This window comes from the organism of the source record quoted next, unplaced genomic scaffold (genome assembly GCF_019419815.1).
Source record: "Pyrus x bretschneideri cultivar Hongxiangsu unplaced genomic scaffold, Pyrus_bretschneideri_v1 Contig4, whole genome shotgun sequence".
Taxonomy (NCBI): domain Eukaryota; kingdom Viridiplantae; phylum Streptophyta; class Magnoliopsida; order Rosales; family Rosaceae; genus Pyrus; species Pyrus x bretschneideri.
In genome coordinates, this window is record NW_025999723.1 from 7,080,235 (window position 1) to 7,102,563 (window position 22,329).

The 22,329-nt window shown below is 35.0% G+C and overlaps 3 protein-coding genes across 3 annotated transcripts; 2 read left to right on the forward strand and 1 right to left on the reverse strand.

Moving 5' to 3' along the window:
- Positions 1–9,182: 9,182 nt before the first annotated feature.
- On the forward strand, positions 9,183–11,525 carry LOC103948358 (exocyst complex component EXO70H1-like). Its single transcript, XM_009359371.3, has one exon. It carries the CDS (start codon positions 9,442–9,444, stop codon positions 11,356–11,358), a length of 1,917 nt encoding a protein of 638 aa, XP_009357646.2. The 5' UTR covers positions 9,183–9,441; the 3' UTR covers positions 11,359–11,525.
- Positions 11,526–11,821: 296 nt separating this feature from the next.
- LOC103948357 (probable pectate lyase 4) lies at positions 11,822–14,572 on the reverse strand. The gene is made up of 5 exons (XM_009359370.3): positions 14,341–14,572; positions 12,970–13,321; positions 12,672–12,882; positions 12,521–12,589; positions 11,822–12,276 (listed from the first exon to the last, which is right to left on the reverse strand). The coding sequence occupies exons 1-5, from the start codon at positions 14,465–14,467 to the stop codon at positions 12,040–12,042; spliced, it is 996 nt and encodes a 331-aa protein (XP_009357645.1). The 5' UTR covers positions 14,468–14,572; the 3' UTR covers positions 11,822–12,039.
- A 3,276-nt stretch (positions 14,573–17,848) lies between these two features.
- Positions 17,849–20,130, forward strand: LOC103928600 (3-ketoacyl-CoA synthase 19-like). Its single transcript, XM_048565686.1, has one exon. The coding sequence runs from the start codon at positions 17,982–17,984 to the stop codon at positions 19,410–19,412; it is 1,431 nt and encodes a 476-aa protein (XP_048421643.1). The 5' UTR covers positions 17,849–17,981; the 3' UTR covers positions 19,413–20,130.
- Positions 20,131–22,329: the final 2,199 nt, after the last annotated feature.

Genomic DNA, 22,329 nt, shown 5'->3' on the forward strand with positions numbered 1-22,329 from the left:
ATTGGGTTCAAAGAAGTTAATGAATACTTTGTTATATAAGAAATAATGAAATTTTGTCTTGATAATTAAATAGACAAATGGTTTCGGATTGAATTGAATTTTTGCAAAGATGATCTATGAATCGAGACTTACAAAACAGACGGTTTGGATCGTTAAAATTCGATGTAGAGTAAGCCCCACACCTAATCTCCATTTTTTGAAAAAAATGAGAATTCCTTTGCATAAAGGGCCTATATAATCCGTTGTCAATTCAATCCGGCGAAAAATTATGTTATCAACACTTACGTAATATTCCAATCATCTACAACCACATCATTTGGTTTCAAATTTTGTTTAAAAATTTGATCCTCATAACATTATCCTAAGCCATTTTCATTTGCTTTTTTGAGCATATATGAATGAGATATAAGAGAAATTTTTTTGAAATATCATATGAACTTGTTCATATTTTTCAATTTGTCATATAAACTAAAATTTTAAGCAATTTGTCATACCAATTTTACAAAATCTTTAATTTGTCATCTCACTCCAACTCCGTTAAGTTTTCCATTCAATATAAGTTATGTGCCTCGCACATGACTTGTGTTCAGGGTTTTTAGGTCATTTTAACATCTTTTCACAAGTTTTTTTTTACTTTTATATAGTACAAACCCTTGATATTTTTTACATTTTTTTAGCACATATGCATCTACAACTTCATTTATGGCACAAAACGTCAATTTGTTTCTCATTTATAGAGCCTGTATGAAATAATTCTTCGACATGCTAAAATGCAAAAACTCTCACTTGTGTATCATTACAGATTTGGAATAACTAGAAGAGAGTGCATTGCATAATCATTTAATTGCTGTCATATAGAAAATATTGTTCCATTGCATGAGAAGCCCACAGTTTTTTGTCGAATACAACTTAGTAAAAGGGAAGTAAGGTATTAAAATGATCGAAATAACCCTAAACACAAGTCATGTGCGAAGCATATGACTTATATTGGATGGAAAACTTAACGGGGTTAGGAAGAGATGACAAATTAATGATTTCAAAAGTTGGTATTACAAATTGCTTAAAATTTTAGTTTATATGACAAACTGAAAAATACTAACCAGTTCATATGACATTTCAAAAAATTTCCCAAGTTATAATATTAGACCATCTCCAACTCCTGTGGATAAACCTTAAAATTTTAAGCTATAACCCAAAAATTGCTTTTCTCCACCAACTGGCTTAAAATTTTAGTTCGAGATTATTAAATAATGATTTTTACCTAATTATTTTTCTCGGTAACTTTTTTGAGAATAAAATTTATGTAGATTATCCTAATTCATTTTTATGAACATTTTAATCTAAAAATATTTAAATTTTGATAAGTAATTAAAAATCATACAAATACATAGGTATTTATAAAGATTTAAGTGAAATTTGATTTAAATAATTTTTTTTTTAAATTATTTTAGACGTTAGATGTAATTTTGGGCCATCAAATCTTTTTTTTATCATTAGATTTGATCTCATTTGATCACAGCCGTTAGATTATAAGTAAAAAACAAAAATAGGTTTGAAATATGATAGTTTGGTAGGTCCAAAATAATTTAAGCCATGGTTAAATCCTTGAGGAAATCTAGCACAAAGATATATTTTTTCCTCAGGCTTATTTTAGCCCAATGGTTGGAGATGGTTTTTGGGGGGGGGGGGGGGTGTAAAAGCTTATATTTTAAGTTTTATCCCATGGGTTAGAGATGACCTTAGGGAGATCAAAATTTTAAACCATGAATGAGACATGATACATTCCACAGTAACAATTCAATCATAAAAAACCACGTCATTTGATTTGCAAATGTAATTCAAAATTTTGATCTCTCTATGATTATCGATGAATGAGACATTATACATCTAACAGTTATTGCTTGGGGCAAAGCAAAGGGACATACAAATTGGACGTAACATAATAATATTGAGTCATTGACATTCAAGGAAAGAGAAAATGCTAGCTAGTGTGTTTTCAAGACTCTTATTTTAGCTTCATGCTGATCTTCTCCCGGTCATTTTCGCTGATTTCCCAATAAATACAAACTTTTAGATTATATTCTCCTTAAACTCATCAATTTATATTTGTCTTAAGTAAATATTTGAGATTTTCTCTTTAGGTTTTGAGCAACACACTCGTTTGTTTTGTTCTCTTCCCTATAAATAAAATTTCACCTACTCTAAGATTTGGGCGACACATCAGCAACACCATTACATTCCAAATAGGAGTGCGATATCCACACACCTCTTTTTACTTCTCACGGACCCTTTTAATTTTCGGTCGTCGGATCGGATAAATTAAAGAAGATCAACGAACAAAAATTAACAAAGGGTGTGTGAGAAGTAAAAAACAATGTGTGGATAGTACACTCCTTCCAAATATTTTTGATTGGCTGAGTCTTGAGCTACACTAATTCAAAGATTCGATTAAAAACGACTTTTTCATATCTCCCAACACGTTGACTTTTGTAATTTTGTTTTAATTTTGGTCTTATTCTTCGACAGTTACTGCAATCTTCGTTCTTGCCCTTCCCAGTTAACCCACTTTAAAATGTTATTAAAAAACTATGTTATTAAAATTACTATTGAATTGGTCGTTGTCGACTCAATAAATTTTTTAAGTTAATTTGCATCCTTGTTTGGGACCCGATTCAAAACTCTCCTTCTCTCATTCTCTACTAATTACTTACCTAAGCCAAGGATAATTGTCTCTAGGTACAAAAAGGAATTTCTGGGATATCCAAATTTTGGTGTACATCTTCAAGCTAGTGTGGGACACATCTCATGTTTGCATCTCGACACTTCACTGCGACTATGAGTGGATCCTAGTGTTGGTTCACTTTTTATCCTCCACCAAATCTTATGAGCTTCTGTTCTCAATGATTTTAAGAAGCACCTGATCGCAGCGATCATACCTTCGAATGTGACGTACTTGGTCTTTTCATGCATGACTATTGTAATGATCCGTGAACTATATTAAAACGTAATCACTGTGATACTCGAACTAGGATCCGAGTTGTACCATTGGTTATTTTTGTCACCAATCTCTTTTCACTTCAGCATGTGTCTATAAAATTAGTGATACTTAGTTCCAACTAATTAAGTTGGTGTTGCGGATCAAGTCTAGGCCAGCGAAATTTTGTCTTCACTTTATATTAGAGGACGCGATGAATTCAAATCTTATAGAGAATAGTAGCTCAATAAAAGAGAAACGAGTGGATAGTGGCTGTAGAACAAGGACTTGAAAGTTGCAAGGAATGAACCTAGTAAGGAGATCTTCATGAGCTCCCTTATTTGGTTCATATGAGGAGACCTTATACTTTTACAGTGACAGGTTCGTTGTTCGAGTTCTGTTACAAATATAAAATGTATGCAATAGTATGTACACATCTGGTAGTCCGTCGACATAGGTCTATGGTCTTAGTTCGGTACAAAGGAATTAGGTCTACAGTTTGAAAGTAATTTACACATAATAATGCATTATTAAATCAAAACATCACCTGACGATGAATCTATTAGATGTAAGTCTCTTTTTATATTCTTGTTATAGAATTATAGAATATATTCGAATGAGATTAATGGTGCAATGTAACCAACTTAAGGCTCATCTTCTTTTTCTATCCCCTGGAAATTAAGGCTCCAAAGGTTGCTTAATTTCCTTTGGCCTTGAAGGCAGTGGCACTGACTTTTTTCACGGGAAAAACATAATTAATTAATACTTAATTAATTCAAAACATATTTATTTACCAAAGGCAAAAAACATTGCTTAGTTTACTTTTATTGGAGAACGATCTTTCTTGTAAAAGGGATGAGCAATGTTAGGTAGATCAACTTTTTAGACTAAATTTGTAAATCAAATAATATGTTACCAATAAAAAATAAGCATATTAATCAAAACTTAAGTAATAATCTAATCATCAACAATCATGTCTGATTTATAAAATTTGATCTAAAAAGTTAGTTTCTTTAGCATTACGGAAAAGTAAATTATGTTAAGAAATCAGTTAAAATTTACGAAATAAGCACATTAATTGTGAAACCATAACGAATTATAAAATTAAAGGGACTTGGTCATGGGTCTAAAAGGTGCACGTCAATTGTATAGCTTGTATTTGAAATTATGTTGTCAGTTTGCATTCATGTTCTTAAATTTTGTTTCTTTTTGGGTGAAATGTGGAACTTGTCATAATTTGCAGTTGTCATTTGCTTTTTGAAATATAAACTTTGACGTGCATATTCTAATTCTCCTCAAACTTATCAATTTTTTTAAATTTGTTTTTAAGTAAAATATTTGAGATTTGTTTTTAAGCTTTGATCATATCTTTCGTATACTACGTCAACACACTCGTTTGTTTGTTCTCTTCCCTAAAAACAAAATTTCACCTACTTTAAGATATGGGTGACAAATCAGCAACGGCATCAGATTCCAAGTATTTTTAGGTTAGCTGAGTCTTGAACTACAATAATTCACAGATTCGATCAAAACGACATTTTCATATCTTCGAACACATTGAATTTTGTAAATTTTGTTTTTTTTAGTCTCATTCTTCGACAGGTATTGCACTCTTTGTTCTTTTCATTCCGTTAACTCACTTAAAAATGTTATTAAAATTAGCATTTGAATTGGTCGTTGTTGCGACTGATCAATATATTTTCTTCGTTAATTTTCATGCTTGGTTGGGACCATTTCCAATTTAAATATAAAATTAGTTGATAATCGATGCTTAATTAATTTCAACTAACTAAATGAGTGTTGCAGATCAAGTTTAGGCCAGCGAAATTCACTCTCCACTTTATATTAGAGGACGTGATGAATTCAACTCATATAGAGGATATTAGTTGAATGAAAAAGAACCCGAGTGGATAGTGCCTGTAGAACAAGGACTTGAAAATTGCAAGGAATGAATCTAATGAGGAGATCTTCAACTCCCTTATGCGGTTCATATGAGGAGACCTTATAATTTTACAGTGACAGGTTCGTTGTTCGAGATTTTCAGTAGCACGTCTAAAATATATGCAATAATATGTCCACATCTGGTTTTCACTCAACTTAGGTTTTTGAAATATCTCACGTCGATCGTATCTTTAAGAAAAGAAGAGTTTTAACCTCACTGCAACTAATACCGATGTTTTTTGTGAAAAAACCTCATACCTGACGGATCGTGCAAGTGATAATTACTAAGTTAAGGACAATATCAGTGTTGTTGGTGGTGGATCTTCAATCCGTCTCTCCGATAATTCTACATGGTATTAGAGCAAGGGAGCGGGCCCGTACTGCCACGTGATGGGTGAGTCCCCTTGGCCTTTCACAATGATGGTGGGTCCCTTTACTCTACGTGGTTGTCGATGTGTGGATCTCCCACGTGTGTCCCACTAATTGGGTCTCAAGTGAGGGGGTGTGTTGAAATATCTCACATCTTTGTATCTCTAAAAAAAAAAAAAAATTTAAATATCCTAACCTCATTCCAACTAATACTGAGGCATTTTGTGATAAAATCTCACACCTGACGGATTGTACAGGTGGTAATTACCAAGTTGGGGACAATATCGGTGTTGTTGGTAGTGAGTCTTCGGCCCGTCTCTCTGATAATTCTACAGGTCTATAGTCTTTTTTCAGTACAGAGGAATGCATCATTAGATCATAACGTCAAGACGATGAATCTCTATTAGACGTAAGTCTCTCTCTACTAGTCTTGTTATAGAATTATAGAATATAGCTGAATGAGATTAATGGTGCAATATTATACACGTACCAGATGCTTAAGAAGAAAATGGTAACAAGATGGAGAAGTTTTCCTTTATGATTACCGTCAACAACCTCGCGTTGTATTATTAATCTAATTCGTTTATGATCCGTATATTTAAATTCATGAATTATTAATCTTATGGCTAATTCATACTATATATAACACATGCATTCCTACCTGGAGAGCTAACTTACTCTTTAGTGCATTGATGATATTTCATATCCGATCAACCCCATTGCCAATATTGGTAAACATTATTGCTTAATTATTAATGAAGTTTAACAATGGAGGCAACCGAGAGACTGGGACTCTCTTCTCGCTCGTTCAGCCGTTGATCAGTGAATCATGCATGCAAGTCAAACACAGCTACACACAATAACTACTATTATTGTTTGATTTATAGGTGCATATCTTTGACAAATTCTAATTAGCGTTTCATCATCGATAATTGACAAGCTTACTTACCTACGTAATCGTGAACTTGTCATAATAGTGAAGAACATTTTGTGGTTAACTGCATCGTCTTTGGGAAAATATTTCAAATAAGTGTTATTTTCTTACTTTAAGAAATTTTAAGAAATTTGCACAGCCGAAGAACTCACATGAGGAGGATTTCCTCAGTTGTAGCTGTTTGTTGTAAATACATGTAGACTTTACAAATATTAAACGATTAACAGTCGCACGTATAATTACATAATTTTTTTCCTACCCCACCCCTTTACCCTCCCTTTTCATCGAACCTAGGACCTATACTACCCCACCCCTTTACCCACACCCTCACCACTAGGCTAGCCCTAGTGGCTTGCACGTATACTTACATAGGTCAGCCATTTTTAACATTTGTCTTAACATTTTGGTGAGCAAGGAATCACTTTAGAAGCGTCCATTTGTGAGTCTTGTGAAGAATGACGACGTTAGAAGTAAACCCTAGTTTATCAAGTCAGTCATTAGTTTGGTTCTTGTTTGGAAGACCTGGAAACTGGAAAAACGGTTTTAACAATCAATCCCCACTCTTTCCGGGTTGCTTCCTGGAAAAATAGAGTTTTATTTGTTTTTATTTTAGTCTCATTCTTCGTCATTTTTTTCTTGTCATTCCGTTCACTCACTTAAAGATGTTATTAAAATATGTACTTCTGATTAGTATTTGAATTAGTCGTTGTTGCGACCCAGTAAATTTTGTGAGTTAATTTGCATGCTTGGTTGGAACCATGATCCAATTTAAAACTGTCTCATTCTCTCTCATTCTCTAATTACTTACCGTAATCAAGAATAATTAGGACCTACTTGGTCTTTTCATGTTTGAATGTAGTAATGATCCGTGAACTATATTAAAACTTAATCATTGTGATGCTCGAACTATAGAATCTGAGTTGCACCATTAGTTATTTTTGTCACCAATCACTTCAGCATGTGTCTATAAAATTAGTGAATAATTAATACTTACTTCCAACTAATTGGGTTTTGCGGATCAAATTTAGGCTAGCGAAATTCAGTTTCCACTTAATTATATTAGAGGACATGATGAATTCAAATCTTATAGAGGATAGTAGTTGAATAAAAGAGAAACGAGTGGATAGCTAGTGGTAGAACAAGGACATGGAAGTTGCAAGGAATGAATCTAACGAGGAGATCTTCATGAACTCCCTTATTTGGTTTATTTGAGAAGACACTATACTTGTATATAGTGACAGGTTCGTTATTCGAGATTTGCACATCTAAAATATATGCAATCTGCCTGCCTGCCTGGGAGTCAGTCCACGTAGGTCTATAGTCTTATTTCGGTACAAAGGAATTAGGTCTATAATTTGAAAAAAAACTTATACCTAATAATGCATCATTAGACCAAAACATTACATGACGGTAAACTCGTTAGATGTAAGTTTCTCTAATAGTCTTTTTATAGAATTATAGAATATAATTGAATGAGAGTAGTGGTGCAAATTAATACATGTGTCAGATGCTTAAGCAGAAAATGGTAACAAGAAGGAGAAGTTCTGTTATGATTATCGTCAATAACGTCACGTAATGTTATTAATCTAATTTGTGTCATAACACAGATACTTATATTTATTTAATTATATTTATCTAAATGTATGAAAAATCAATCTTATCGTTAATTCATACTATTACACATGCATTTGTACGTGGATAGCTAACTTGCTCTCCAATCCACGCTGATGATATCCTCTATCTTATCAACCCCATTGCCAGTTTTGGTAAACATTATTGTTTAATTATTAACGAAGTTTAATTAACAATGGTGGCAGCCCAGGGACTGGTTCTCTCTCATATATTCAGCCGTTGATCAGAGATCATGCGTGCAAGTCAAATATAGGTGCACATAATAATTATTATTTGATTTATGGGTGCATACCTTTGACAAATTCTAATTAGCCTCTCACCATCACCATCAATAATTGATAAGCTTACCTCTCTACGTAATGGAGAACTTGTCACAATAGCGAAGAACATTTTTTTGGTTAAGAAGACCGTCTTTGGGAATATATTTCAAATAAGTATTTTTTATTTTCTTATTTTAAGAATCCAATTCTATGGCAATTTAATATTACGATCTTGTAGTATTTCTTTTTATTTGTAATGAATAGGTTTTAGGTTCGATTCTCACCAAATGCGGGTTTGAACCATATTATTGCTAGCTTATTATGAGGCTAAACCCACCCCCTCCCCTTAGTATAGATAATATCGTTTATTAAAAAAAAAATTCACTTCTATGAGAGAGTGTTGGTTAACAGACTCTTAAACAAATGCGTGTGAAATTCACGTATATTAAGCAATTAACAGTCACACACGTGTGAAATTCACGTATATTAAACGATTAATAGTCACACCAATACCTACACAGATCATCCATTTTAACATTTATCTAAACATTTAGGTGAGCAAGGAATCTTTATAGAAGCGTCCATTTATGAGTCGTGTGAAGAATGATGGCATTAGAAGTAGACACTAGTTTATCAAGTCAGTCATTTGTTTGGTTCTTGTTTGGAAAACCTGGAAACTTGAAAAACGGTTTTAACTAATCAAACCCCGGTCTTTCCAGGTTGCTTCCCGGTTATTGTGGAACCAACCCTAGCTCTTTTGTCTTCCAAAAGGACCACAACTCCACGTTCATCTAAAATTAAAAATATTGATCAGTTGCATTTTGGAGCAAGCCAGTTACTAGTTCAAATTGCTTATCAGACGACCGCTCATATAAAATATCACTCAATCAACAATTCAAATTCACCGTTTGACGACTACTAAATCAGATTATTCGACGGAAAGCGAAATCTCTATATATTTGGATATAAACGAAGGGATTTAAATTTGACTAACTAGAAGAATGTAGCATCGCAATGCATGCATCTTGACCATATGATTCATTGAATATGATATATTTAAAAATAAAAATTAAAAATTAAAAATACGATGCAAAAATTGCTTGATTAATTATATTGAAAAATCAGATCCAGAGTCGGTCAAAGAGTAAGGTTCCAAGCAAATAAGCAAATCCACCTCCCTCAACTGGAAACCGAACGGCCCCACTCTATAAAACCCTTCCAGAACCAAAAACCACAACCATAAAATCAACTTCCTCTCTCTCTCTCTCTCTCTCTCTCTCTCTCTCTCTCTCTCTCTCCATTTTTAAGAGTTCGACGCCATTCCCGGCTCAATGATGCTCTCCGAGTACCTGAAGAGTGGTAATACTACATTCACACCAAGGAAAGGAAAGTCATGCCTCTTTTCCTTCTCGCATGTCAAAAACCATTCTTCTTCTTACACACCTTCAAGCACTTCCACCAGTCCAAAACCTTCCCCGACCTTGTCTCTTTCGATGATGGAAGAAAACATCGAAACAGCCGAATCCATCATCACGAAATGGGATCCAAACTCCTCCTCATACACCAAACTCACTTCCATCTTCCAGAGCAGCAGAAATGAGGCCAAACAGCTTCTCAAATCCGTAAAGGACTTGCGTAGTGCTATGCATGTTTTGGTTCATGAAAGCTCTCCATCCAGCAAGCTCGTGCTTGCTCAAAACCTAATGCAAACAGCTATGAAAAGGCTTGAAAGGGAGTTTTATGAGATATTGTCTGCAAACCGGCGTCACCTTGACCCCGAATCAGTTTCAAGTCGAACCTCAAGCAGATCATGGACATTTAATGGTGAAGACGAGGGTGGATCAGAAGAAGAGTTGGAAATTGTTGGTGAGTCGATCACTGAGGTGGAGAGGGTCTCGGCTCTCGCCATGGTGGATCTGAAGTCCATAGCTGATTGTATGATCAGTTCCGGCTATGGTCATGAGTGTGTGAAGATATACAAAGTTATCCGAAAGTCAATAGTAGATGAGGGATTGTATCGCCTTGGAATCCAACAGCTCAAGTCTTCTCAAATCCATAAAATGGATTCGGAAGGACTAGAAAACATAATCATGAATTGGATGGATGCTGCAAAGATTGCTGTGAAAGCACTATTTCATGGAGAAAAAGTTCTCTGTGATCATGTGTTTTCAGCATCTGAGACAATCGCAGACTCATGCTTCTATGAGATAACAAAAGAAGGAGCAACCACCCTATTCAGATTTCCGGAACTCATAGTGAAGAACAATAAGTGCCGGGAAAGAATTTTCTGGCAACTGGAACTCTACGAAGTATTCTCCGATCTTTGGCCAGAAATTGAATCATTATTTACCTCTGCATCAACCCAAGCAATAAAACTACAAGCTCTCGCATCATGGCTCAAACTTTCAGATTCTGTCCAGTCTAGTCTTTCTGTCTTTGAATCAACCATTCAAAAGGATTCATCAAAATTTCTAGCCTCTGGCGGCAGGATTCACCCGTTGACACAATCAGTGATGAATTTGGTATCTTCATTAGCAGACCACCATGGAGCTCTCTCTGATATCCTTGCTGACTATCCACCACCGAAGAATCAAGTATCTCACTTCAAGAGCCCAATGGCAGATGACGGTTCAACACCAGCAGTGACAGTCCACCTAGCTTGGCTCATTCTAGTCCTTATGTGCAAGCTCGACATGAAAGCTGAGATTTATAAAGATGCGTCTCTGTCATATCTCTTCCTTGCCAACAATCTTCAATTCATTGTTGAGAAGGTGCAGCAAACACCGAACCTGAAACTCCTCCTAGGTGAAGATTGGGTCGCTGAACACATGAAGAAGGTTAAACTATACGCTTCAAACTACGAATCCACAGCCTGGACAAAGGTGTTATCATCATTACCAGAGAAGTCATCAGAAACATCTCCGGAAATGGCAAAGGAATGCTTTAAAAGGTTCAACGCAGCGTTTGAAGAGGCATACAGGAAACAGACATCATGGATTGTAGAGGACAGGAAATTGAGGGATGACATAAAGGTGTCAATTGAGCAGAAACTAGTACCAAGATATCAAGAATTTTATGACACAAACTTGGTCATGCAGAGTGGGGAGAAAAATTTGGAGTTGTTGGTAAGATATTCACCAGATGACTTGGGGAATTACTTGTCGGATTTGTTCCACGGGGCATCCACCTCAGTTAGTTCCACAACTTCATCGTCACTGTTGGCTTCACAAAGATGCCTCAGCATCTAGATGCAATTCTATTACAAAACAAACTGTACCATTTTGATAACTAATACAGGTAACACAGAGAGAATAAGAACTGCCAGTTTTCTCAAGCTTCAAGTTATTTCTATAACCAAGATCTAGAGAACCATCTATTCAATTATGAAAGAAATGAATGACATCATTTGCATTTATATCCCTTCAGATTCATTATTTCCCACCACGCCCCTTCAGATCAATTTGGAAGTTTACGAAAATTTTAAATTCAAACCAAATGATCATATGTAAAGATGTATATGTTTGAATGCTTAACATTTCCAAATAGAAAATATAAAAATAAAACTGCTTAGGTCAAGTTAACACAAAGTCAAACAATTGCAAAATATAAAGGTGTTAAATCCCATATCAAATAAACTCAACTGCGTCTGAGCCGGCCGGCCAATCTAGTTGAATTCTTTTCTTTTCTCTATGCACATTTAACGTGAAATAATTATTCTGGAAATACATCTTTATATGAGAACAAGCATTGTAAACATGGCATGTGTCTTATGGAGTGCTTATCATAATTGATAGGTTCTGTCTGTAAACTCGTAAGTATTACAAGGGCAGATAGCAAATCTGATGGAGTTTATTAAAAAAAATAAAATTAAAGACTATTCTGTGATAGAACCTATAAAATCCTGTTACAGACGTAGTGATAAAATAAAATTATACAGTTACCGCCTGCTCCGCTGGCCGATGAATGGATTGCCAGCCAGTAAGAATTTGGAGAATGGCTTTAAGAGAATCTGAGGCTGCTTCCATAGTCCAATGTGGATAAAATTCACTTGGATGGAACAGGCATTCTTCACTGAACCCTGTCAATGTGCATGGTTGAGCTCCATTGAGGAATAGATCGCCCTCGGATATTATGAAGCCGGACTTTGCCATTTCTCTGTCTGCTGCCTATGGGAAGATTATATACATTTGAGAAAGAATGTCTTCACAGAAATGGGATGTAAATTGTACAAATAGCTTATATTCCTTTCAGTGTAAATAAATACCAGATGATAGGAAATTAAAAAGTTTCATACGACTTTTTTGTCACTGTACCCTGCCTCAGAATATAATGCTACTATGGATATAATGAAACTACGTTCTTCACGTTCACATCAAACTATCAAAAAATGAGCGAGAGATGGTCATGTACCTTTTCTGTATAATATTCGAAAGTCTTTTTCTTATTTCCTGCTTCATAAATGTTGCATTGAGAGTATATCTGATATAAACAACTTAATTAGATAATGCAGTTCAGAAAGATTCTAAAGATCAAGGAGATAGTTATAAGAAGTTTCATTAACCTGGGATTCTACGCTGGCGCAAACAGCATATATACCCCAGTTTCGAGTGTAATTGTTGTAAAGATGAACTTTCCCAAATCTAAGACGAGGTTGTCTTTGCCTTGTTCCATCAAAAAAACAATGATGGATTGTCACCCGAATGCATCTGTCACCAACATGCGAGGGGTCTGCTCCAATAAGCATCGTCTTGTCATGTTGTGCAAAGTAACATCTGGTTCCAAGGGAAGGAGAAACCATCAGATAGGTTATATCAGTATCCAAATTTATATCGTAATCTAGGGCATAAGTTTAAACCCACCTAGAGATAGTTATGTCTGTACTTTGTCTGGTGATATCTATGAGTCCATCATCATAATCACGAAGGCTGCATCGGTCTATCCATATGTGCCTAGAGTTCGGTTTAATCTGAATGCCATCAACATCATGTCCTCTACCACCTTCAAACTCGAGGTTGCATACAATTATATGCTCACATTCCTTCAGCCTAAGTCCCTTTCCTGTGAGCTTTATCCTCTGACCTCGTCCATCAATTGTCTTATAAGACGACACGCTCAAGTAAGATGAAAGGTGAATGGTGCCAGAAACCTCAAAGACAATCCAGAGTGGTTCTTGTTTTCGGCATCCTTCACGAAGTGAGCCTGGACCATCATCTAAACACCAAAACATACATTCCACTCATCGATGCAATATGGAAAACATTCCATGCAGTAAGGAAACAAAGCAAAAATGTCAAAAACTATCTTCTTTTTTTTCCACCATCAACCCGTTTCCTCAAAAATGTCATATTGATATTGTGCAATTCCACAGAGCCAATTCCAAATCTTATTTTTTCCATTAATCAAAATTCAAAATCCAAAATAAGCTGTTTATAAATGTACATTCCACTTTTTAGTTTTTGATAAGTATTCTGAAAGATTGAGGTATTTTTGAGACTGCTTTTTTAAGGGCTATAAGCATGTTCCAACAACCAAAAACACTTCCAACTGCATTTTACAAAAAATTGAAGTGTTTCTAGGTCATAGAAGCCCTTATGGAGAAGCGACTGTTAGATGTTTCTTCAAGAAGCACTTCCATAAAAATTCAAAATTTTAAAATAAAAATATACTTCTACAAAAGCGCTTATGAACATAATTGCTTCCTACATAAGCCGCCCCAAACGAAACCTAATAGTAAGAAGCAAAAAAACAGATGCATTACTTAGAAGTATGGAATCCAGCCTATCTGGTCCCTCATCCAGCCATATGCTACTTAATTACAGATCCTTGCACCAAATGGGCATCTAACTTGCAAAAATGGTTTCATTTTGTTCCATCTTCTTGAAGCAATAACAGCTAAAAAGTGCTAGTATTGCTCTCAAAATTTCAGTCCTTTCTTTTTCTTTTTTTTTTTTTTTTTTTTTTTTTTTTCCTTTTTATTACAAGAAAAATGAATATCCAAAACTAGTCCAATAGGCAAGGGCGATTCGAAATTCGTGCTCGGTGGGTGGACTGTCCTAACCAATTAGCCTAACTCATGTCTGCGGTCTGCAAATTCTCTCATTTCTTCTGACCCCGTATTCAATTTTGTTCAGAAACAAAACCCCACCATGATTCCCAAGCATCTAATTGACATAAATGATTAAAACAAAAATTGGGCAAAAATTAAAAACTGATAAGAATCATAAAAGAACCTGCCAACGTGGTGACGAAATAGACCGGCCCGTTGAGGCCTCCGATGGCGAACCGGCCAAAGCCCTCGGCCCGACCGGCCATTGATCTCAGGCTGAAATCCACGTCGGGGTACGGTAGCGAAGCCATATCCGTCTTTTCCTGTACCTGAAATTGGAATCTCTCGGCCGCCTGTATGTGACGACAAGTCGTTAAACAATGCCTCCAAACTTTGTTGCTTGTACCATTTTGCCCTTCAAACTTGAAATTTGAATTTTAGCCTCTAAAATTTTAATTTGTGCCAATATGACCCCATCTATATATCATGTCATAAGTTTCGTTTAATTCCATCACGTGCAATCAATGCCCACGAGCATTTTTTTTCTTTTTTCTTTTGAAAAAAATAGGGTAAAGTACAAAAAACTACCTTAACTATTGGGTTCACGACAGTTTCATACCTTATCTTTTAAAATTGACAATGTCATACCGCATCTTACGAATTTGTGACAATGTCATACCTCCGTCAATTTTTCTGTTAGTTTTTCTGTTAAATGCTAACGTGGCAAGAGACAGGGACCACTTTCTATTAAAAAATTAATAAAATATTATTAAAAACTAAAAAAAATATTTAATATTTTTTAAATATTAAAATAATAAATAAAAGTAAAATTAAAAAAAAGAGGTAAAGTACAAAAAACTACCTCAACTATTGAGGTCACGACAGTTTCATACCTCATCTTTTAAAATTGACAATGTCATACTGCATCTTACGAATTTGTGAAAATATCATACCTCCGTCATTTTTTCTGTTAAGTGCTAACGTGGCTTGATTCGGGATCTACTTTCTATTAAAAAATTATTAAAAACTAAAAAACAATTATTTAATATTTTTTAAATATTAAAATAATAATAAAAAGCAGAAGAAAAAAAACCCTCATTTCGTTCCTCCCCTCACCCCTCCTCCCTCCTCTCTCCTCTCCCCATCTTCATCTTCCTCCCCCACCTGCAAATCCCAACAAAAAAAAAAAAAAAAAAAAAAAATCCAATTTGTCTTCCCCCCCCCCCCCCACACCCACACTCTTCTCCCTCTTGCAACCCAGAAAAAAAAAAAAAACAAAAACAAAAAACAAAAACCCAGATCCCGTCGGCGAGAAGATGGGTGAGTAGAGAAGGTGGAGGATGGGTGCAGAAGAGGATGTGGAGAATGAATGAAAGTGGTGGATTTGGGATTTGATGGGTTTTCAAAAAAAACTTTTTTTTTTTCCTTCTTTTTTTCCTCTTCTTCTTCTTCTTCTTCCGCAGGGGAGTTGATGGTTTAAAAAAAAAAAAAAAAAAAAAATATTTCCTTCCTCCTCCTTCTCCTTCTCCTTCTTCCGCAGGGGGGTGTTGATGGGTTTTCAAATTTTTATTTTATTTTTTCTTCCTCTTCTTCTTCTTCCTCCTCCTTTTCTTCCTCTTCTTCTTCTTCCTCCTTCTCCTTCTCCCTTCTTCTTCTTCCGCGCCGACAGGGGGGAATTTTTTCTTTTTTTCCTTCCTCCTTTTTTTCCTCTTCTTCTTCTTCCTCCTCCTCCTCCTCCTCCTCCTTCTCCTTCTTGTTCTTCCGCAGGGGGTTGTTGGGTTTTCAAATTTTTTTTATTTTTTTAATGTTTTTGGGTTTGCAGGTGGGGGGGGGGAAGAAAATGAAGATGGGGAGAAAAGAGAGGGGGGAGGGGGAGGGGAGGGACGAACTGATGGTTTTTTTTTTTTCTCTACTTTTTATTATTATTTTAATATTTAAAAATATTAAATAATTATTTTTTAGTTTTTAATAATTTTTTAATAGAAAGTATGTCTCGAATCAAGCCACGTGAGCACTTAACAGAAAAACTAACAGAAAAATTGACGGAGGTATGACATTGTCACAAATTCGTAAGATGCGGTATGACATTGTCAATTTTAAAAGATGAGGTATGAAACTGTCGTGACCCCAATAGTTGAGGTAGTTTTTTGTACTTTACCCTTTTTTTTTTAATTTTACTTTTATTTATTATTTTAATATTTAAAAAATATTAAATATTGTTTTTAGTTTTTAATAATTTTTTATTAATTTTTTAATAGAAAGTGGTTCCTGTCTCTTGCCACGTCAGCATTTAACAGAAAAACTAACAGAAAAATTGACAGAGGTATGACATTGTCACAAATTTGTAAGATGCGGTATGACATTGTCAATTTTAAAAGATGAGGTATGAAATTTTCGTGACGCCAATAGTTGAGGTAGTTTTTTGTACTTTACCCAAAAAAATAATACACTCAATAAAGTGACCACAATCACAATCAGTTCTAATATAATCAAAATGGTAAGCCTTTTTCTCCATATGGGTTGAAGCCACAAAATAGGTCTATCATAACAATTTAGGGTTGAATTCGTCATAAGCGACAATTGAACTTAAAATCTCTCACTTATAAATAGGAAAAAAAAATCATTATAGCATAATACTAAGTGACAGGTTCACAGGAAAATGGATAATAGTTGAAATTACCATAATTAAGTTATGAGAAAAATGAAGAGGAGTTCAAACTCAAACATGGACTTTAAATTTTATGTTGTACACATATGTGGGTTAAGTTGTTTGGCTAGTTACAATTTAGTTTCTTTTGTGAAAAATGAACAAAAAAAACTTCTACGTTTGACAAAACAAAAGATCGAAAACATTGACACGAAGTAAAAGTTTAAGCAACTCAACATTTGAAAAATAAAAATAAAATAAAAAAACAAAAAAATAAAAACCAAAGGTCCAAAACAGAAGGGAAAATGCCTAAAAGGAGGCCAGCACTTTAGGGTAGGATGATATAAACGGAGGGGCTGGTCCATTGGTTCAGTGTGTGGTGTTTTCTTGGCTTACAGGCTTTTACTGCTACTACTACCACTGCGACTCATAAATTTCTTCCTTCACTCGTAATCATAGCCTGGATCTAATGGAGTCGTTAGTTTCCCAACTCTAGCTGAGAATTTCATAATTCAATTTAAGATCGAGTCAAGAAGAAATTACGGTTCTAGCTTTTAGCTCACAATAAAGCTATTCATCATAGGAAATTATTGCATGCAATACAATGTTGTTATAATATTTCTCTAACATGACATCATTTTACTGTATGAAAGTCACAATTAAAATCTTTCATATCCTTTATCATCTAAAAATATTTCCTAGATTTTATTTATTTATTTGTAGACCATTTACATTTAGTCATCCACATGTACCAAAGAAACTTATGGTTTACCATGATAATGTTATTTGTTATCATAAACATCAATATTTTCGACGCACCTAAACAGCTAATTGATCTCCAAGCTGAATGAATTTTTCTAAAAATGATCTTCAAAAAATGTTAAAGAAAATAAAACATAATGAAACGATTATAAACAAAACATGGTGAATGACGGATGTCGAATTTGATCACAATTAAGTTACAAAGCAATTATCATAATAATTGATCACGTAATCAACATGTAAAACTTGAACGAAACTATCATTAAAACCTTGTCTTAAAATGGCAACATATAAGAATTTATGTCATAACAAAAACAATTAGTTAACAGTTTTAGTATAAAATCTCCACAAAGCAGTGAGCATAAGTAGAACTACCAAACATTAGAAATCTCTCAAATTCTCTCTCTACGGCCTCCATGGAGCTTTTGTTAGCAATGTGTTTATTGCTTCTAGTCTGTGCTTTCATCTACCTCTGCGAGTTGGTTCTTCAATGGAGGCACCAACAATGCCACTTGTTGGCCTATGAGTGCTACAAGGCCACGGACGACCGGAAGCTGGACACCGAATCCTGCGTCAAGATTATCCGCCACAACACGAATCTGAGGCTAGAAGAATACAGGTTTCTCCTCAAAACCATCGTTAACTCAGGCCTCGGAGAGGAAACTTACGGTCCAACAAATGTCATCGCTGGCCGCGAGGACTGTCCTAGTTTGAAAGACTCACTGTGGGAGATGGACGACATAATGTTTGGCACGCTCGACAATCTATTCGACAAAGCAGGAATTTCAACTTCGAATATCGATATACTTGTTGTCAACGTGTCGTTGTTCTCTCCCGCGCCTTCTCTGACGGCTAGGATCATAAACCGTTACAAGATGAAGACGGACATCAAGGCGTTCAACCTCACGGGAATGGGGTGCAGTGGAAGCCTCGTGGCCATTGATCTTGTGCAGAACCTGTTCAAAACGTACAAGAATGTAAATGCCGTCGTTGTGAGCACAGAATCGCTTGCTCCAAATTGGTACCGAGGCAAAGTTCAGCCTATGATGCTTGCTAATTGCCTCTATCGCTCGGGAGGGTGTTCTATGATCCTCACAAACAAAAAGCATCTCGAGCATCGATCGCTTTTGAAATTGCAATGCATCGTGCGGACGCATCTTGGCTCGACGGATGAAGGATATGGCTGCTCGACGCAAGTAGAAGACAATAATGGTTTCCGCGGTTTTAATCTCAGCAAAAGCATAGCCAAAGTTGCAGCCAAAGCTCTTACCATGAACCTTCGAATCCTACTGCAAAAAGTGTTACCGCTTACAGAATTACTGCGCTATGTTATCGTGTCACGTCGTCAAAACAAAGTCGGAAATGCTGGCTTGAATCTCAAGGCAGGGCTTGATCACTTCTGCATACCCCCTACTGAAGCCGCAGTTGTCAATGGGGTTGGAAGGAGCTTAGGGCTCAACGACTATGATCTCGAGCCTGTGAGAATGGCGCTACACCGATTTGGAAACACATCTTCGGGAGGGCTTTGGTACGTTTTGGGGTACATGGAGGCTAAGAAGAGGCTTAAAAAGGGTGAGAAAATTCTTATGGTGAGCTTTGGAGCTGGCTATGAGTGCAACAATTGTGTGTGGGAGATTTGGAGGGACATGGAGAATGCCAATGAGTGGAAAGATTGCATAGAAAGTTACCCCCCAGAAACCCTAGTGAATCCTTTCATGGAGAAGTATAGCTGGATCAATGATGAACACTTGAGCTTTGTCAGATTCGAGGAGGTTGTGAATGCAATATGTGTGGATGGTCAACCCTCCAAAAACCCTGGTCAACGCTTTCGGGAGAGGTATAGTTAGATCAATGAGTACTTTTGAAAGTTTTATTTTTATTTTTATTTTTTATGTGTAATTTGTTGTTTTTTTAAGGAAAAATTAGAGCTCATTTGTGAATGTTTTTAAAATTACTAAAAACGTTTTTGATGAAAATGTTTTTAGAACTAATTTTTAGTAAAAACTCAAGTGAATCTTAGAAAAACACTTGAAGTACTTTGTGGAAGAACACATAACTGATGCTTCTTTCAAGAAGCATTTAAGTGCTTTCGGAACTCAAAAATGTTTTCACTAAAAGCATTTTTAGTAATTTTAAATGTATTTCCGAACAAACCATTTTATTGATGTATTTTATGAAATGAGAATTATACTGTATATTGTATTTGAGAACGTAAACGAGCATATAGTGTACAAGTATTCCAAAAAGGAGCTCATAGTGTATTTTTGGGAGATAACAACCAAGTCTGCAACTACCTGGAATTTTCTGGGGGGGCTAGAAGTTCTCTTGTGGCCAACTCCTCAAAGGTTTGTACCCTTTCACAAGTCATATTATGTTGCCCATTTAATTTTAGAACATAAATAAACCATACATAGTCTAGATATTTGGACCATATTTACTAATGTAACTAGTCAATATGCTCAATATTATTCATACATAAGTGGGTCTTGCATACATAGATGTGTCCACTTATATGGTGAGTTGCTCAATAATGTAATCAATAAATATGGTCCAACTTCATTATTTATGCATATATAGACAGCTTTAAAAGAAAGATTCTCAATTTTAGCAAAATATGGTAACTAGTTGTGAGTCTATTATGCATTTTTAGGTTGGAGTCCATAGATCATCTTTGAAAATTAATGATTTAGACATCTAATTGTGATTGAAGAAATCAAAAACAAAAATATGGATTTTTTTTATTTTTTTATTTTTTTGTAACAAAAAGTTTTGGGAGAGATTGGTACTCTTATCACCAGTGACAGGGCAAACCAATAATCTCAAAGCCGAAAGAACTTAAGCGTAGTATTTAACTGCCAGATGTCACTGGTATGAATTTATGTAGAAATTTACAGATCCCGCACCTACAAGAACTGTTGGCAGCAGGGATCGAACTTGGATTGGGAGTTCCACAAGCATGTCCTTACCAACTGAACAAACCCTCGTTGGCAAAAATACTGAAATTTAGTGATAAGAATAAAATAAGTTATAAATAGTATAATATTAAGGTGATTTGTTTTTTCAAAGTTAGGCTCAATTTGGTATTGCATTTTTTCACCAAAAGCTGCTTCACTTCAAACTTAAGTGCTAGATGTTACTGGTATGAATTTATATAGAAATTTACAGATCACGCACCGACAAGAACTGCTGGCAGCAGGAATCGAACTTGGATTGGGAGTTCCACAAGCACGTCCATACCAACTAAACCAACCCTCGTTGGCAAAAATACTAAAATTTAGTGATAAGAATAAAACAAGTTATAAATAGTATAATATTAAGGTGATTTTTTTTTTTTTCAAAGTTAGGCTCAATTTGGTATTGCATTTTTTCACCAAAAGCTGCTTCACTTTAAAGTTAAGTAATAAAAAATTGTTAAAAATAAATATACTACTTATTTTAAAAGCAATGATTTTCAGACAACAGCTTTTAAAAGCAGTCTGTAGCTTGCTTTTAAAAGCTACTTTAATAAAAAAACCGAGTGGAGTCTTTAATGAATATTTCAATTTTTGTAATACATTAACCTCTTACACCACCATTGCCATTACCACCACCATTGTTACCACGATGACACCACCATAACACCACAATCGCACAACCACCACCACAATCATACCCGCCACTACAACTGCCACTATCATCATTGCTGCACCACCGCAATCATCATAAACACAACTGCCACCACAACCACCACCAGCATTGTTGTCGCCTCCTCTACCACCATTGTTACATCTGCAGCCCAACCACCACACTTCTTTATTGGCACCATCACCACCACCATCACAACCACTGACCTCACCATCGGTGTTGTCGTCATCCTTCACACTATCATGTCCATTTTTTGTTATTATATACAATTAGATCACTTTTACATTAAAATTTATCACTCATTTACATTGTTTTTCAAACCCACAACACTTTTAAAATACAATTCATCAAACGCTCAATTGCTTTATTTTACAGCTAGTTATTCTTAAAGTACAGCAAAAACAGTTTTTACATAAAGCACAGCAATCCTTAAGGCCTTTAATTAGACATAAAAATAGATAATCAGGATGGCTATAAAACAATGTAGAGTGGGCCTCACGAATCAATCCCGGGTTAAAATCACACATTGCAAAAACCTATGAAAATTAGTACAAGCTGGGTGATTAAAATGTTCCCTTCCACATTTAGAATGGAGAGGACAAGAGGAAGATGGTTGGTTTGAAATTTACCTCTTCTAGGTCAACCCATGCTAAGTGGCTGCCACTTGAACCAATGCAACTAATATTTATTTTTATAATACATTATATTTACACTTAAGAAGCGAGGAGAATTAGTAAGTTACACAATAAGTCATTCATAATAATTTATTTTGAATTCATTTTCGACAAAAATCAATCTAACACTTCTTCTTTACAATTAAAGAAATTTATCATTAGATTATAATACTAAATGGCTGCTGAAAAATTATAATTAAAATAAATTTACATTTTTAAAACTTTTTAAAGTGAATTCTACCAGTCAAAAAGAGAAAAATAAATAAATTCACAAATTTACATATTTTCATTATAAAGTAATGGTATTACTCACTTTACGTCTCTGAAAAATATGTTTTTAGACAATTTCTAAAGAAGATGTCAAATTTTAAACCTGAAATTTAAATTTGACAGCTTATATGACACTTTGATATTGAAAAGCTACTCATATTTACTGCCTTTGCATTGGTCACGAAAGGTAATGAAT

Excerpts from the sequence above, each read along its gene's own strand:
- LOC103948358 (XM_009359371.3), top strand. The coding sequence starts at position 9,442 with ATGATGCTCTCCGAGTACCTGAAGAGTGGTAATACTACATTCACACCA.
- LOC103948357 (XM_009359370.3), bottom strand. The coding sequence starts at position 14,467 with ATGGCTTCGCTACCGTACCCCGACGTGGATTTCAGCCTGAGATCAATG. Across the intron at positions 13,322-14,340 it reads TTTCGTCACCACGTTGGCAG|ATGATGGTCCAGGCTCACTT; the intron begins GTTCTTTTATGA and ends TTTGGTGTTTAG. Across the intron at positions 12,277-12,520 it reads TCGAATATTATACAGAAAAG|GCAGCAGACAGAGAAATGGC; the intron begins GTACATGACCAT and ends ATCTTCCCATAG.
- LOC103928600 (XM_048565686.1), top strand. The coding sequence starts at position 17,982 with ATGGAGCTTTTGTTAGCAATGTGTTTATTGCTTCTAGTCTGTGCTTTC.